Raw genomic sequence first — 19,309 nt, 5'->3', positions numbered from 1 at the left:
AACCTAAGCCCCATCAGTTCAACAGAGTGATCCTTGTCATGACCACACTGTGCTGAATGATACCTGGAGGGCCACCACCAACCTGGACCAATCAGTGCTCAAGTGTGACTGGAATGTCCAGTGGCAGGGCTGGTATCTGATGGTCCACCAGGAAGTGCGTGTGCGGATGCCTAACGTATGTGTGCCTGAGAAGCGCTGTGGTACTCATATACCCCTCTGGATGAAGGGTTCTCACCCCCAACCAGAGGATGGCATCGTGACCAGGGAGGTGTGTGGGCACTGGCATAGTGACTGCTGCCGCTACAATTCAAGTCCCATACAGGTTAAAGCTTGTCCTGGAAACTACACTGTTTACAAATTTAAGAGTCCTCCAACATGTAATTTGGCATATTGTGCAGGTAAATCATTTTATTTTACGAATGTTAACTATTATACAATTTCTCTTACATACAGTCATCCAAGGTCCAATTAATATTGTTGTATTTAAAGATGCCCTCCCCCCATAGATTTGAGCAATAGAGGAGTCCTTCCAAGTACAGCTCCTGCTCCAACAACTCCTGGTAAGTGATCTGTATGAAAACACAATTTCATTTCATTTACAATTAGACATTTGATTTACATTCAATGCTGGTGTTGATTGTTGGTAGTGTTATTGCATCCCTTAGTTACAGTACAATGCACAATTACTCCCTCGCAATTGAGAACTCCTGTAACCACATGTTCGTTTCAAAACATTGCCAAGTGAAATGCCACAAAAAGTGGTTTAGGGTTGTCTTGACTTTTTTTGTGATCAACAATTTTTATTGAGTATAAAAATGTCAGACATCAAAAGAAAACTATATACAGCAGGGAAAGTGAGCTCATAAGATCTAATAATAATAATGAGAGAAATGGAAAAAAAAAGAATAATAAAGTGACAATAATGATAATGTGGCAAAATCAAATTAACACAGACACTTGCAATTTTTCAGACAGTTCTTCCAAAACAGTGTTCCAGGATGTAATGGTGCGAGGCTTGGGTTGTCTTGACTTCTTGAAGCTGTCCTAGACTTAGGAGCTATTTTTAGTGTTAAAAGGTTTCTTGAATTAGGGAAAAAAATCCTAAAGTTATGAGTGACACACCCATTACTTTTAGGAGTTTCTCCTAAATTTGCCAGTAAGGAGCTACTTTCAGCCTTAACATCCTGTGTGAAAATGAGCCCTGAGCTTTTAGTCAACTTCAGCTGATATATGGACTTTCCTTTGAGAGGAGCTGGTAGGGGCACAGTAAGTGTTCTTTTAACAGTCTTCTATAATAAACGTCAGGTTCGCTAACTATTCGTTTTGTGAGTAGGGTCCCTGAGCAAGCTACTGATGAGTTTTGGTGCTGTTTTGAACAATATTACTGGTTAAAACATGCTACTTGGAAAGTGTTAGCCCTTAGCTAATCCACTCTTTGCGATTTTTTAGTTGTAGCATATACCGGTGCAAGCTCTGTAGTGCTTGATCAATGAAAAATACAGTCTCCACAACTTATTTGATGTGTTTTCATGCAGAAAAAGAGCCTGGCTATAACCAGAATATGGTCCTTAATTGGAATATGGTGTGCATGGAAACATGCAAAACTGAGAATATACAATTTAGTATAACATTACATTTTAACCAAACTGATTTGCTGTAGCCTGGTGAAAGACCATGTGCACGTTTATCTGTATGTGTGTGTGTGTGTGTGTGTGTGTGTGTGTGTGTGTGTGTGAATCATTTCATCCAGCTCCAGCTCTCTTAACCTCCACCACTGCCTCCATCTCCTCCACCACGACATCCTCTTATCCCTCTTCCACATCCACCTCTGCTACTTCCCCCTCCTCCTCCTCCTCCACCAGGATCACATCCTCCTCCTCCACCACTGTGTCCACCTCATCTTCTCCCTCCACCACCAGCTCCACCTCCTCTTCGATCTCCCCTCCCTTCTCTTCTTCTACTGCCTCTTCTCTCTCCACCTCCCCCTTAACCACCACAACATCCACCTCCTCTTCTTCCTCCTCCACCCCCTCTTCCTCCTCCACCACCAGAACATCCACCACCTCCTCCACCTCCTCTCCCTTCTCTTCTTCTACTGCCTCTTCTCTCTCCACCTCCCCCTTAACCACAACAACATCCACCTCCTCTCCCTTCTCTTCTTCTACTGCCTCTTCTCTCTCCACCTCCCCCTTAACCACCACCTCCTCCACCTCCTCTCCCTTCTCTTCTTCTACTGCCTCTTCTCTCTCCACCTCCCCCTTAACCACAACAACATCCACCTCCTCTTCTCCCTCCTCCTCCACCTCCTCTCCCTTCTCTTCTTCTACTGCCTCTTCTCTCTCCACCTCCCCCTTAACCACAACAACATCCACCTCCTCTTCTCCCTCCTCTTCCACCACCACCACCACCCGCTCCACCTCTTCTCCCTCCTCCTCCACCACCTCCTCTTCCTCTTCTTCTACTGCCTCTTCTCTCTCCACCTCTCCCTTAACCACCACAACATCCACCTCCTCTTCTCCCTCCTCTTCCACCACCATCACCAGCTCCACCTCTTCTCCCTCCTCCACCACCACCTCCTCGTCCTCCTCTTCTACTGCCTCTTCTCTCTCCACCTCCCCCTTAACCACCACCTCCTCCACCTCCTCTCCCTTCTCTTCTTCTACTGCCTCTTCTCTCTCCACCTCCCCCTTAACCACCACCTCCTCCACCTCCTCTCCCTTCTCTTCTTCTACTGCCTCTTCTCTCTCCACCTCCCCCTTAACCACCACCTCCTCCACCTCCTCTCCCTTCTCTTCTTCTACTGCCTCTTCTCTCTCCACCTCTCCCTTAACCACCACAACATCCACCTCCTCTTCTCCCTCCTCTTCCACCACCACCACCCGCTCCACCTCTTCTCCCTCCTCCTCCACCACCTCCTCTTCCTCCTCTTCTTCTACTGCCTCTTCTCTCTCCACCTCTCCCTTAACCACCACAACATCCACCTCCTCTTCTCCCTCCTCTTCCACCACCACCACCAGCTCCACCTCTTCTCCCTCCTCCTCCACCTCCACCTCCTCTTCCTCTTCTTCTACTGCCTCTTCTCTCTCCACCTCCCCCTTAACCACCACAACATCCACCTCCTCTTCTCCATCCTCCCCCACCACCATCACCAGCTCCACCTCTTCTTCCTCCTCCACCCCCTCTTCCTCCTCTACTACCACATCATACAACTCCTCTTCCTCCTCCACCACCACCACTGCGTCCACCTCTTTTCCCTCCTCCTCCACAACCTCCTCACCTTCCTCTTCTTCCACTGACTCTTCTCTCTCCACCACCACCTCCTCCTCTTCACCATCTCCCCACACCAGCAGCTCCAGCTCTTCTTATCCCTCCAATACCACTGCCTCCCACCCTCCTCCCTCCCCCACCACCACCACTACCCCCTCCTCTCCTCTCTCCTCCAACACCACCACCACCACCGACACCACCCCCTCCTCTCTTCCGTCCCCCACCACCACTACTACCCCCTCCTCTCTCTCCTCCACCACCACCCCCTCCCCTCCTCCCTCCCCCACCACCACCACTACCCCCTCCTCTCCTCTCTCCTCCAACACCACCACCACCATCACCACCCCCTCCTCTCCTCTCTCCTCCAACACCACCACCACCACCACCACCCCCTCCTCTCCTTCCTCCCCCACCACCACCACCCCCTCCTCTCCTCCCTCCTCCACTACCACCAACACCATCACCCTCTCCTCTCCTCTCTCCTTCAACACCACCACCACCACTACCCCCTCCTCTCCTCTCTCCTCCAACACCACCACCACCATCACCCCCTCCTCTCCTCCCTCCTCCACTACCACCACCATCACCCCCTCCTCTCCTCTCTCCTCCAAAACCACAACATCAACCTCCTTTTCTCCCTCCTCCACCACCTCCATCACTCCCTCCTCTCCTCTCTCCTCCAACACCACAATATCGACCTCCTCTTCCCAATCCTCCTCAACCACCAAACTCACCTCCTCTCCTCCCTCCTCCACCACCACCACCGCATCCACCTCCTCTTCTCCCTTTAAGAGCACTACATCCACCTCATCTTCTACCTCCTCCAACACCAACACAACAACATCCACCTCCTCTTCTCCATCCTCCTCCTCCACCAAACTCACCTCCTCTCCTCCCTTCACCAACACCACCACACCCATCTCATCTTCTACCTCCACCAAAACTACATCCACCTCCTCCAACACCAACACCACCACATCCACCTCCTCTCCTCTCTCCTCCAACACCACCACATCCACCTCCTCTCCTCTCTCCTCCAACACCACCACATCCACCTCCTCTCCTCTCTCCTCCAACACCACCACATCCACCTCCTCCAACACCACCACATCCACCTCCTCCAACACCAACACCACAACATACACCTCCTCTCCTCTCTCCTCCAACACCACCACATCCACCTCCTCCAACACCAACACCACAACATACACCTCCTCTTCTTCCTCCTCCACCACCTCCAACACCAAATCCACCTCATCTTCTCCATCCAACACCCTATTCACCTCATCTTCTCTGTCCAACACCACCACATCCATCTCCTCTTCTACCTCCACCAAAACTACATCCACCTCCTCTCCTCTCTCCTCCAACACCACCAAATCCACCTCCTCCAACACCAACACCACCAAATCCACCTCCTCCAACACCAAAACATCCACCTCCTCTTCTCCCTCCAACACCAACACCACAACATCCACCACCTCTCCTCTCTCCTCCAACACCACCAAATCCACCTCCTCCCCTCTCTCCTCCAACACCACCAAATCCACCTCCTCTTCTCCATTCAACACCACATCCACCTCCTCTTCTCCCTCCTCCAACACCACCAAATCCACCTCCTCCAACACCACGACATCCACCTCCTCTTCTCCCTCCTCCAACACCACCAAATCCATCTCTTCCAACACCACGACATCCACCTCCTCTTCTCCCTCCTCCAACACCACCAAATCCACCTCCTCTTCTCCATTCAACACCACATCCACCTCCTCTTCTCCCTCCTCCAACACCACCACATCCACCTCCTTTTCTCTGTCCAACACCAACACAACAACATCCACCTCCTCTTCTCCCTCCAACACTAACACATCCACCTCCTCCAACACTACCACATCCACCTCCTCCAACACCAACACCACCACCTCCACCTCCTTTTCTCCCTCCTCCAACACCACCAAATCCACCTCCTCTTCTCCGTCCAACACCAACACAACAACATCCACCTCCTCTAACACCACATCCACCTCCTCTTCTCCCTCCTCCAACACCACCACATCCACCTCCTCCAACACCAACACCACCACATCCACCTCCTCTTCTCCCTCCTCCAACACCACCACATCCACCTCCTCCAACACCACCACATCCACCTCCTCTTCTCCCTCCTCCAACACCACCACATCCACCTCCTCTTCTCCCTCCTCCAACACCACCAAATCCACCTCCTCTTCTCCCTCCAACACCAAATCCACCTCCTCTTCTCCCTCCAACACTACCACATCTACCAACTCCTCCACCATCACCAACACAACCACCTCCTCTTCTACCTCCTCTTCCACCACCACAACATCCACCTCCTGTTCTCCCTCCTCCTGCAACACCAACACCTCCACCTCCACTTCTCCTCCCTCCTCTACCACTGTGTGCACCTCTTATCCTTCCTCATCCTCCACTGTCTCTTCGTCCACCTCCTCCCTCACCTCCTCTCCTCCCTCCACCACTTCCCCTCCCTCTACATCCTCTTCTATCTACATGTCTTCCTCTTCAACCTCCACCACCTCCCCACCCTCCACCTTCTCTCCCTATTCTTCTTCCAAATCTTCCTCCTCCTCCACCAACACATCCTCATCTCCCATCACAACCTCCAACTCCTTATCTACCACCTCCTCGTCCACCACCTCTTCTCCCTCCCCCACCATCACCACCACCACAACTTCTCCTCTGTCCTCCTTTACCATATCTCCTACCTCCATCTCCTCCACCACCACCACCGCCACTTCACCCACCTCCATCACCACCTCCTCCACCTCCTCCACCTCCTCCACCTCCTCCACTCTTCCTGAGCTGGTGCTGGTGTCCACTCCTCTGAACTGGTCTGAGGCTCGCTCCTACTGTCGGCAGCACCATACTGACCTCGCCTCCTTCACTGGGCCTGATGACCAGCTCCGGATACCCGTAACACCGGATCACAACATCACCGTGGCCTGGATCGGACTACGTGGTGTTTGGACCTGGTCTGACGGCTCTAGACTGGGGCAGTTCAAGAAATGGTCCCAGGATGAACCCAGTGCTGATGGAGAGTGTGTGTACATGCATCCTGATGGGCAGTGGCACAATCAGGACTGTGGGACGAAGCTTCGGTTCATTTGCTACGGTAAGAGCATTCCCTTATGGCCTGTGCAGAGTACACATGTTTTTGTCTACCACAATGATCTTTTACGATTGACCATGTCAGACTAGGCGATCAGAGAACCACAACATCTTGCCGCATCTTGATCATAAGATTGGCCACATTACAAGATCATTTAGCCTATATATCATAGTCTTCTCGTCGTGTGTCATCATATTGTCTGTGTTAACATGGGGGTGGTAGGAGATTCCCCCAAAATCCTGACACGCTAGACTTTTGGTCATAATGTCACAGAAAACAAATTGCGGGTCGCTGAATATGTCACATCACAAGACTCTTCCTCTTTTTCATATTTGGACATTCTGTTTGCCATGATAAGAGCCTGTATGGACTGGTTTCATTTGTTGTGCTTTTGTGCATGTTCTGTTTGTTATGGTTACAAGGATCTGGAGAGAGTCAGGTTAATGTTTCCCCAATCAAAAATGAAAACTTTACTTCATTGTTAATCGATTGTTCTCTTTGTATGAATGACAGAAAAACGAGAATGCACACGTATCCTGAATTACTTTCACCTGGCTTGACATTGTCGCTCCTACTCATCCTGAATTGATGTTAGCAAAACATGTTGAGCTAGGATGGCCAGCAAACCCTAGGTCACTTATTATCACTTATTTTGGATTTCTTCTACCTCTACCAAGGAGTTCATCGGGGACCGGCGTCTGTCTGTTCTTTTGTCTGTCTGTCTGTTGGCAAGATAACTCAAAAAGTAATTTTTGCGATGAAATTTTCAGGGAAGGTCAGAACTGATTCTTGAGAATTTGCCTAAAACATGTCTCACTAAGAAAAGTGCTGATTCTGTTGGAAATTAATACCATTTCCATGAACAAAAAGAATCAAGGTTATAATCAGGGGGTCCTTTGCACAAATGTGAGGGTCTTTTAAAGGTTTATTTTATTTTTGTATTAATTTAATGATTATATGCTGGCCCATACCCTACAAAATCAGTTGTCCTCGAATAGGAGATAATCATTTTGACTTGATTAAAAACACTAAAAGCAATCATTTAATTTAATGATATCTTTACCACATGAAAGAGTACATTGTATTATGTATTAGAAACTCCAAACAGTACGTTTTGAGCAATATTTACTATTATTTCGTGGCTGCTAAAAATGTGTCCCACATTTTCGTCACCACCGTCAGATATTTATAAAAGGCAATAAAATCAGGCAACTACAAGGTCAACTACATTCTTGAGGACCTCATTTTCAAACCTTCAGCCGTACTGCATGCTTTAAGATCACTCAAGCTCCCATTAATTTGCTATTTTCTCTTAAAGTTGTTCATATTTTTGGACACTGCTACTGTCACAACCATAACATGTCAACACCGTCTCTTTTGTATACAAAATATTAGATTAGATTATAAAATAAATGTATACTTTTTAAGAAGAGGTTTGAAGTAGCCAACAATAGGATGCAAACAGGGTGGATAATGTGAACAATTCATGCATATCATGTGAAAGAGTAGATTTTTGTCACCACCGTCAGATGTCACCCTCCGTCAGGTTTTCTGCTTAACGGTGGTGAAAAAAGCCTCCAAATGGTCCTCAACGGAGGCTTTTTGGACCAAATAGTTAAATAAAGTTGTCAAGCAAGACTTGAGTGGTATTCATTTTGGAATTTTATGTTGTAATGAAACCACTGTCAACACCGTCAGATTAGTGTCACACCGTCAGATTCATTTTTCATTTGTTTTAAATAAATATGCTTACAATATGTTTCTTCAGTGGTGTAGTTATTAAAGTAATAGTCTGTTTTAATTCAAAAATATGGTTGTTGGATTAAAAAAGCATACTTTTTCTATTTAGGTCTAAAAAAATGTTGTATAAGTACTGGAAAAATGCCTATTTTATGAAAAAAATATAAAAAGGGGAGGTTGCACCGGTACATTGCTGAACAGCTAAGACCTTGGTCTATAATGACATACCTTCAGATTTTGTGATTTAACTAACTTTTTTATTTCAAAATTAAAACCTGTTTTAGGCAAATTCTCAAGAATCAGATTAATGGCATAGTATGCAACATGGTGGTTATCTGAATAGTTTAGTTTCAAATGTATGACAACCAAGGAAGAACATTGCAGGCAGAAGTCTGCGCTCTCCGAGTGCTTTTCTAGTTTCACATGAATGACCCTATGGTAAGTGCATTTGTATACAATCTGTTTGTTATGGTAAATGCATTTCTACAGGTTGTACAGGCCAGTCGTTAGTTCTAAATGGATGGTTGCTATGGTCAAAAGCCGGTCGTTAGTTAGGTCATTATCTCTCCCGTTGTCAAGTAAGCATATCCCAGGATTCTGATGAACCTTAGCTTTGAAACATCACATCCTATTTTACTTGGCCTGCATGTCTTCCAACTAGCTTAAATCCACTTCTCTCAAATGCTAAAGTTTGAATGAGTTTGGACTTCACAACAAGTTTGGATGCGATGTGCCAGGTCATTTAAACTTCACAGCAAGTTTGGATGCAACGTGCCAGGTCATTTAAACTTCACAACAAGTTTGGATGCAACGTGCCAGGTCATTTAAACTTCACAGCAAGTTTGGAATTAATATAAAAGTGAGCTACTACATACAGCAGGTCTAATAATGTATGGTTAATGCACCTTCCAAATAACGTATGGTTAATGCACCTTCCAAATAACGTATGGTTAATGCACCTTCCAAAGAATGTAGGACAATGGGAAATTCAACCGTTTGTTATAGTGAGAATGTAGGACTGTTTCTGACAGTTGCTGAAATTAAAAATGAAGTTGAAATTGTCAAATTTGCAGAAAGTTGCAGTGGTTGGACAAAATTGCAAAATTTGACTCTCAAATTCGAAGTATCCCGGAAGTTTCAGGGACTGGTTGAACTTGTTGAACAATTGTTGGCATCAAAGCCACACTCTCACACACACACACACACACACACACACATTGTGAAATCCTGGAGGGACTGAAGTTAGCATGCACACCAGCTAGGCCCTGTTGGCTCTGTTGTAGTACCACTTCCTACCACACGTGGCGCTGTATTACTGTAAACACAATGCGGGAGTCTGCTAGATGGGAGCAGCAGAGAGAAATGGGTGGAGAGGGAGGGGAGGAGACTTTATTGATTAACTCTGCCTTTCTTTACCCTTTTAGGCAAAATTCATGACCAGAACAAGAACCATGCTGTATCAGTGGTGGGAGGTGAGACCAGCTATGGGGGTGAGTGTATAATATACATACTGTATATATGTATATATATATATATATATATATATATATATATACTGTGTATATATATATATATATATATATATATTAATGCAAGGAACGTCTGTCTGTGTGTCACTCTGTCTGTCTGTGTGTTCCACGCATAACTCTCCAACCACTCATCCAACTGACCTAAAATTTGACACATGCATTGCTAATGATATGCGTGAGTGCAGTGCAAAGTTTGGTCATGTTCTGACAAAAAATGACAAAGATATCGTTAAATTAAACAAAATACAACTCTGCCGCAATCCCACAATTCTACCGCTCTCTGCACCACTCCCCCTCACTCTCACTTACTCCAGCATAGAAACAAAAAAGCCCATTTCGCTGACAAACTCCGTGTTCATGGAAATTACGATGTCTCACGTAAACAACGGACCGTTTCAAGATTGTTCATGTTGGATAAACATACTGAGTCCGACACACATGCACCCATGTTGGTAAGCAGGCTGTTAAAGTCACGTAGCGTTGCATAGGCTACTTATCAACAACCACGGTTGCCTTGCGCTTCATAGCACTGGCATGGCCATGGCATAGACGCGCCATGCATGCAGTTAGCTTTAGGCTATCATTTCCCAACAACAGCAAAAACGCACGGGTATGTAATGTGTCTAATAGCCATTAGCTGCAACTCAAACGCCTTTCCCCTTCACTTTTTTATTACCTTGCAAAGAGTAAAAAGCTCTAACAGCACGGGCCTGATTCTCATCACCAATCTAACATGATCTACCTGCATCAACGTCATTGGGCAACACGTTTCTTGGAAAACATTGTTTGCACGGGCACTGCACTAGTCTATCTATTAATGCAAGGAACGTCTGTCTGTGTGTCACTCTGTCTGTCTGTCTGTGTGTTCCACGCATAACTCTCCAACCACTCATCCAACTGACCTAAAATTTGACACATGTATTGCTAATGACATGCGTGAGTGCAGTGCAAAGTTTGGTCATGTTCGGACAAAAAATGACAAAGATATCGTTAAATTAAACAAAATACAACTCTGCCTCAATCCCACAATTCTACCGCTCTCTGCACTAGCCACTCCCCCTCACTCTCACTTACTCCAGCATAGAAACAAAAAAGCCCATTTCGCTGACAAACTCCGTGTTCATGGAAATTACGATGTCTCACGTAAACAACGGACCGTTTCAAGATTGTTCATGTTGGATAAACATACTGAGTCCGACACACATGTTGGTAAGCAGGCTGTTAAAGTCACGTAACGTTGCATAGGCTACTCATCAACAACCGCCGTTGCCTTGCGCTTCATAGCACTGGCATGGCCATGGCATAGACGGGCCATGCATGCGGTTAGCTTTAGGCTATCATTTCCCAACAACAGCAAAAACGCACGGGTATGTAATGTGTCTAGTAGCCATTAGCTGCAACTCAAACGCCTTTCCCCTTCACTTTTTTATTACCTTGCAAAGAGTAAAAAGCTCTAACAGCACGGGCCTGATTCTCATCACCAATCTAACATGATCTACCTGCATCAACGTCATTGGGCAACACGTTTCTTGGAAAACATTGTTTGCACGGGCACTGCACTAGTATATACAGTATATATATATAGAGAGAGAGAGATTAGGTCATAAATATTTCTGTCTGTGTGTCTGATGCAGGTGACTGGGCCTACTTCTATGAGACTCAAAAGATGACGTTTGAAGCGGCTCAGAAGTACTGCAGAAAGTATCACACAGACCTGGCCACAATCAGGAGCCAGCAGGAACACGACGCAATCCAGCAGAAGATCATGGACACCATGAGCACCACCACCAGCATCGGTAGGTGGATTGGACTGCACAGGACGTGGGCGTGGTCAGACCAGAGTAGCTCCACCCACAGAGCCTGGGGGAGTGGCCAGCCCAGACGTAACCACTGCACCACCACCCAGCTGCAGCAGCCCAGGGAGTGGAAGACCCGGCCATGCAAAGACACACTGCCCTTCATCTGCTACCATGGTGAGACCAGAGAGAGTGTGTGGGTGTGTATGTCTGTCTGTGTGTGTCTCTACATACAAGAAAAGTAACAGCCTCTAGTTTAGAGATGCTCTTCAGTGTAGCGTAGGGCTGGGCGATAAGCCGATTTTATCGATTAACTCGAGTGTGTAGTTAACGTCAACTTGTTTGAATGAAAAATCGGTTTTCTCCTTAACATCCGCTAACGTTTCCCTCTGGCCTGAATGGGATTTTCTCACCAACCACAGAAGGCATCACGCAATATAAATAAATCAGAAGCAACGTAAGGCGGGTCTTGGCGCCTCTAACTTATCTTTCAAACACACAACAGCGCAGACTCCGACAATTACATTTAAAACGTTCTACTGCTTGCTAGATTTGTTCACTGTTGATTTGCTGTTTCTCCTTGATTTTCCAAGTTAATGTAAAGTCTATAATTGTCACTTGTTGCAGAGCTGTGTAACATTTATTTGCCTCTTTCTTGATAAGTTCACACTTGAAAAATCGACTCTAATCGGAGCTGCCAAATGTCACGCTTTGAGTGTGACAGTGAAAAACATTTCACAAACTCTTACGCTTGCCATTTTCTAAAACTTGCCAGCCCTGTTACTGTTTGTTTTCAAACTGTAAAAATGCAGGCACTTTCCATAGCTCGTGTCTGGCATGAATCTAAACTTTCAGCTAAAACTCCTGCTCATACAACTGTTATTATGTCACAATACTAAGTACTGGCATATGTGTGTGCTCATCCAAGGTCTAGTTAATATCACAGAACTTAAAGTCCCCCCCCCTCCAGATTTGAGCAATGAAGGAGTCCTTACAACTACAACTCCTTCTCCAATAACTTTAGGTAAGTGAACGGGCTCTTAAAATAAAACGTTTTTCTGAATGAATATACATCAACTAAGCCTTGGAAGAAGTATTTTTCGTTGATCACGCAGTACAGAGCTAGCACGAACAAGAGCTACATCCCAAAATCGCAAACAGTGGGTTAGCATAGGTCATACAAGCACGCCCTTTCAAACTTGCATTTATAAAGCACTAACATCGCTCAAAACAGCACCAAACCTCGTCAGCAGCTTGCTCTAGGTGTCTGCACATAAAACGAAGCACCAACAACTTGGTTCACGAACCCGACGTTTATAAAAGAAGACTGTTATGAACACGTATCCCCTCCAGCTCCTCACAAGGAAAGTCTGTGATTATAGAATGCAATGCTCCTGTGCTTCCGTGTGAGATCTCGCGTGACATATCTGTGCTTCAGATAGGGTTGCGGTCTCGAACTGATTCTAAGTGTATACAAACTATTCTAAAGTTTACAGACTGATTGGTGCTTCGTTTTATGTGTAGACACCTAGAGCAAGCTGCTGACGAGGTTTGGCGCTGTTTTGAGCAATGTTGCAGATTGTGCTGCAGATAACCTGGTCCTGGTGTGTGTATGTGTGTCCCCATGCTGCAGATAACCTGGTCCTGGTGTGTGTGTGTGTGTGTGTGTGTGTGTGTGTGTGTGTGTGTGTGTGTGTGTGTGTGTGTGTGTGTGTGTGTGTGTGTGTGTGCTGCAGATGGCCTGGTCCTGGTGAGGGAGCATGTCAGCTGGCATGATGCGCTGGCGGGCTGTAGGTCCCGGGGTCTGCAGCTGGTGTCCATCCTCAGTGCGGAGCTGGCTGCGCGGGTACGAGTGCTGGCGCGCTCGGCCTCCACCCCCCACGTGTGGCTGGGGCTGCGTTACGCCTGCGGCCTGCACGTCTGGTTCTGGGTGAGCGGGTGGAGCGTCTGCTACCAGGACTGGGCCCCTGGGAACCGGACCGGGGAAGTGCCACAGGGCTGGGGGACCGGCGCCCTGTCCAGAACCGGGCCCCAGCACTGGGTCAGCCTGCACCAACACACACCCCTCAACTTCATCTGCAGCAAGTAGACAGGTCAGGAATAACACCCAGCACTGGGTCAGCCTGCACCAACACACACCCCTCAACTTCATCTGCAGCAAGTAGACAGGTCAGGAATAACACCCAGCACTGGGTCAGCCTGCACCAACACACACCCCTCAACTTCATCTGCAGCAAGTAGACAGGTCAGGAATAACACCCAGCACTGGGTCAGACTGCACCAACACACACCCCTCAACTTCATCTGCAGCAAGTAGACAGGTCAGGAATAACACCCAGCACTGGGTCAGACTGCACCAACACACACCCCTCAACTTCATCTGCAGCAAGTAGACAGGTCAGGAATAACACCCAGCACTGGGTCAGCCTGCACCAACACACACCCCTCAACTTCATCTGCAGCAAGTAGACAGGTCAGGAATAACACCCAGCACTGGGTCAGACTGCACCAACACACACCCCTCAACTTCATCTGCAGCAAGTAGACAGGTCAGGAATAACACCCAGCACTGGGTCAGACTGCACCAACACACACCCCTCAACTTCATCTGCAGCAAGTAGACAGGTCAGGAATAACACCCAGCACTGGGTCAGCCTGCACCAACACACACCCCTCAACTTCATCTGCAGCAAGTAGACAGGTCAGGAATAACACCCAGCACTGGGTCAGACTGCACCAACACACACCCCTCAACTTCATCTGCAGCAAGTAGACAGGTCAGGAATAACACCCAGCACTGGGTCAGCCTGCACCAACACACACCCCTCAACTTCATCTGCAGCAAGTAGACAGGTCAGGAATAACACCCAGCACTGGGTCAGACTGCACCAACACACACCCCTCAACTTCATCTGCAGCAAGTAGACAGGTCAGGAATAACACCCAGCACTGGGTCAGCCTGCACCAACACACACCCCTCAACTTCATCTGCAGCAAGTAGACAGGTCAGGAATAACACCCAGCACTGGGTCAGCCTGCACCAACACACACCCCTCAACTTCATCTGCAGCAAGTAGACAGGTCAGGAATAACACCCAGCACTGGGTCAGACTGCACCAACACACACCTCTCAACTTCATCTGCAGCAAGTAGACAGGTCAGGAATAACACCCAGCACTGGGTCAGACTGCACCAACACACACCTCTCAACTTCATCTTCAGCAAGTAGACAGCTCAGAGACTGTGTGTATCCATACTGATCTCATTTCTATATCCAAGTGAGTGTGTGTGTATATCCACTAAGGGTGTCACGATTTTCATATTAAGCTGAATTCGAAATTACATCTCAATCACAAACATCAAACTCAAAGGTAGAATCGACGATGTAGCCACACTTTCAATGTCACGTCCAGCATGTTAGCCGAGATGCAAAAACGTTTAGGCTCGGGTGTGGAAGTGTTTTGTCGTTCATTCACGTCAATTAGCCTAACATGAACTTAGCTTACTCAATTTAGCAAGTGAAAAGATGATCTAGGCCGTGTCCAATTGTCAAGGGTGCACGCTGAATAGTACCGTCTCATTTAGCCAGCTCCTCAGTATGCGTCCCTACATTTGGACACCACAAACTAGTTGGCGTCATGTGACTCGGGGAGGGGGGTGTGTTCATGGAGGTATTATAAGAACTGGAGAAAAAGTCCCGCCCCCATTCATTTCATTGGGGAATGCTAGGCTAGTGAACATTGCCAAAATTTAATGATTTTTTTCAGGCTTCAACATGGCGTTTCAAGGGGCTTGTTTCCGGTGCCGTTTTACTTAGCCAATTAAGTGGCAGGTTACTGATTGAGGTAAGGTACAGAAGGAGAGCTCGTGCCCACACTAAGCTTGTGCATGAGCTGAGAGTGGAACAGCCATCAATCAGCATGAGGAGAAACGGCACCGGACATGATGTATTTCTGGAAAATGGCGACGAGGAAGTGCCTTGCTAATCGGCGAAGCTAATCAGTCAAATCCTGACCCCCTGGGTGTGTTGCTTGACGATTTGCATGACGTTTATCTATTTCTTCTGTTTGATTCTTCCTCTTTTACTATGACTAGGCTACTCGTGTTGGCGTCACCAACTGTACAGGAGTATGTAATTGCAAAGATTGCATATAGGTGGAGCTTGACCTGCGCTGCACAATGGATTATGGGATATCTGAGGCCAAAAAAGATGCATCGATGCACGCTTGGAAATCACGCCAAACAAAGTACCCATCTAGTGAGAGCGCCTGACAGTCTATTCTGACGTAACCTCCGGAAAATGCACGCTGCCCAGCGTGTGTACTTGATTTGATTTGATTTTGATTTGACTTATGATTCAGACACAACCCTAGTTACAATCTAAAATTACGTTAAGGCTTAAAAGGCACAATCATAAGTACATATTCCATGAACACTAACCTTGGGTCTCTTCGGAGTGTGCACAATCAAATTAATATTCTGTGTTTCATTTTACTGTGTTCACGTCTATGTTCTATGTTTGTTCTAATTTATTTACAATCTCACGGTCAGAACTTTTTTAAAATAAAAGCCCCCGGAAACAGAATAGGAGAGGGACCAAAAAAGAGGAAAGAACAGAAGGAATGCATTACTAGTAGAGTTAAGGGGAAAAAATCTAATGGTGGCTTTAAAATAAAAAAATTTAATTGAATCGAGGATTTGGAGGATCAAGACACCGCTAATATCCACTGATTCCTACTTTATATTTTTGTGTGTGTGTGTGTGTGTGCGTGTGCGTGTGCGTGTGCGTGTGTGCGTGTGTGTGTGTGTGCGCGTGCGTGTGTGTGTGTGTCTCCTGATTCCCCTGTAGGACTCTCCTGACGCCGCTGCTTCATTCAGATGAAGTTCATCAAGTGCAGATGTTCTCAAACAGAGAACATGTGATGCAGCTGTTCCACCATCTTCTCTTCACATTACACATTTACTATTTAACTAATAGAATAACAACCAGGGTATGCACATATATTACACATTTACTATTTAACTAATAGAATAACAACCATATTATTTAACAACTATAATAACAGCCTGAGTGGACACATATATTACACATTTACTATTTAACAAATAGAATAACAGAGTGGACACATATATTACACATTTACTATTTAACAAATAGAATAACAGAGTGTACACATATATTACACATTTACTATTTAACTAATAGAATAACAACCAGAGTGTGCACATACATTACAAATGTACCATTTAGATAGAATAGAATAGAATAGAATAGAATAGAATAGAATAACAGCTTAAGTGATACTACACATTACACATTCACCTCTAGGCCTAATTGCGTAATTGTCCTTAAAGACACACTTTAGGGTTGCTGGCAGCAGATTTGAAAGCTTGTCTCTTGGTTTTGTTATTTATTTATTTATTTATGTCTTCAGCATCACTACATTCACACCATGCATCTATACATTAAATAAAGACATCCATACATTTGCCTAAGTTTGTTTGCATCTCCATAGCACAGCTTGAACTTGCTCAGCGAGTCACTCTCGTAATCAGTAATGATACCCATGATAGATACTGTACTGTATAGATAGATAGATAGATACTTTATTGATCCCCAAGGGGAAATTCAAGAATATCAGCATTCCCTGACCTGGAATCGAACACGGCAGTGAGAGTGCCGAATCGAATCCTAACCTCTAGCCCACCAGGACCTCACTGTCCACCTCACCTCCATGTCGTTGGAGCCGCGCGGGATCGTGGACGGCCAGAGGTGAGCTAATCTAATGACCGCAACGCTGAAACATTGAAGTCCAGAATCAGCCAGTAAACACCGGCATCCCATTATGAGCAGAGATATTTTAAATGCCTGCTTGGTGCCGCCTCTTGAGCTGGGCCATTTTCATTACCCATAGCCAGACACTAAATCTTTCTAGACGTGGCTCTGGATTTCCAGGCTAATGTTGATATGCATCAATAAAACATATTAAAAGTCAGATGTTCGTATTTGTGTACTTTCTACATGTTTTTCCACCTCAGGGACACTGTGCCCTGTGAAACTCACTAGTTGTAGAGATGTGGCACTATCACTTTAATTATCAGTGTTGGTGTTAACGTCACTAGTTGTAGAGTTGTGGCACTATCACTTTAATTATCAGTGTTGGTGTTAACGTCACTAGTTGTAGAGATGTGGCACTATCACTTTAATTATCAGTGTTGGTGTTAACGTCACTAGTTGTAGAGTTGTGGCACTATCACTTTAATTATCAGTGTTGGTGTTAACGTCACTAGTTGTAGAGTTGTGGCACTATCACTTTAATTATCAGTGTTGGTGTTAACGTCACTAGTTGTAGAGATGTGGCACTATCACTTTAATTATCAGTGTTGGTGTTAACGTCACTAGGTGTAGAGTTGTGGCACTATCACTTTAATTATCAGTGTTGGTGTTAACGTCACTTTAATTATCAGTGTTGGTGTTAACGTCACTAGTTGTAGAGTTGTGGCACTATCACTTTAATTATCAGTGTTGGTGTTAACGTCACTAGTTGTAGAGTTGTGGCACTATCACTTTAATTATCAGTGTTGGTGTTAACGTCACTAGTTGTAGAGTTGTGGCACTATCACTTTAATTATCAGTGTTGGTGTTAACGTCACTAGTTGTGGAGATGTGGCACTATCACTTTAATTATCGGTGTTGGTGTTAACGTCACTAGAGTTGTGGCACTATCACTTTAATTATCGGTGTTGGTGTTAACGTCACTAGAGTTGTGGCACTATCACTTTAATTATCAGTGTTGGTGTTAACGTCACTTTAATTATCAGTGTTGGTGTTAACGTCACTAGTTGTAGAGTTGTGGCACTATCACTTTAATTATCAGTGTTGGTGTTAACTTCACTAGTTGTAGAGTTGTGGCACTATCACTTTAATTATCAGTGTTGGTGTTAACGTCACTAGTTGTAGAGTTGTGGCGCTATCACTTTAATTATCAGTGTTGGTGTTAATGTCACTAGTTGTAGAGTTGTGGCACTATCACTTTAATTATCAGTGTTGGTGTTAACGTCACTTTAATTATCAGTGTTGGTGTTAACGTCACTAGTTGTAGAGTTGTGGCACTATCACTTTAATTATCAGTGTTGGTGTTAACGTCACTAGGTATCACTTTAATTATCAGTGTTGGTGTTAACGTCACTAGGTATCACTTTAATTATCAGTGTCGGTGTTAACGTCACTAGTTGTAGAGTTGTAGAGTTGTGGCACTATCACTTTAATTATCAGTGTTGGTGTTAACGTCACTAGTTGTAGAGATGTGGCACTATCACTTTAATTATCAGTGTTGGTGTTAACGTCACTCACTAAGTGTAGAGTTGTGCCACTATCACTTTAATTATCAGTGTTGGTGTTAACGTCACTAGTTGTAGAGATGTGGCACTATCACTTTAATTATCAGTGTTGGTGTTAACGTCACTAGTTGTAGAGATGTGGCACTATCACTTTAATTATCAGTGTTGGTGTTAACGTCACTAGTTGTAGAGTTGTGGCACTATCACTTTAATTATCAGTGTTGGTGTTAACGTCACTAGTTGTAGAGTTGTGGCACTATCACTTTAATTATCAGCACTATCACTTTAATTATCAGTGTTGGTGTTAACGTCACTAGTTGTAGAGTTGTGGCACTATCACTTTAATTATCAGTGTTGATGTTAATGTCACTAGTTGTAGAGATGTGCCACTATCACTTTAATTATCAGTGTTGGTGTTAACGTCACTAGTTGTAGAGTTGTGGCACTATCACTTTAATTATCAGTGTTGGTGTTAACGTCACTAG

The 19,309-nt window shown here is 45.5% G+C and overlaps 1 protein-coding gene across 1 annotated transcript; it reads left to right on the top strand.

The window, feature by feature from the left end:
- Positions 1–5,545: 5,545 nt before the first annotated feature.
- Positions 5,546–17,364, top strand: LOC134077949 (secretory phospholipase A2 receptor-like). Its single transcript, XM_062533586.1, has 5 exons — positions 5,546–6,421; positions 9,583–9,648; positions 11,322–11,660; positions 13,220–13,576; positions 16,333–17,364. Exons 1-4 carry the CDS (start codon positions 5,800–5,802, stop codon positions 13,570–13,572), a joined length of 1,380 nt encoding a protein of 459 aa, XP_062389570.1. The 5' UTR covers positions 5,546–5,799; the 3' UTR covers positions 13,573–13,576; positions 16,333–17,364.
- Positions 17,365–19,309: the final 1,945 nt, after the last annotated feature.

Source organism: Sardina pilchardus, chromosome 4 (assembly GCF_963854185.1).
Source record: "Sardina pilchardus chromosome 4, fSarPil1.1, whole genome shotgun sequence".
Lineage (NCBI taxonomy): Eukaryota > Metazoa > Chordata > Actinopteri > Clupeiformes > Clupeidae > Sardina > Sardina pilchardus.
Note: the sequence above shows the minus strand (reverse complement) of the source record. Positions and strands in the feature narration are given on the sequence as shown.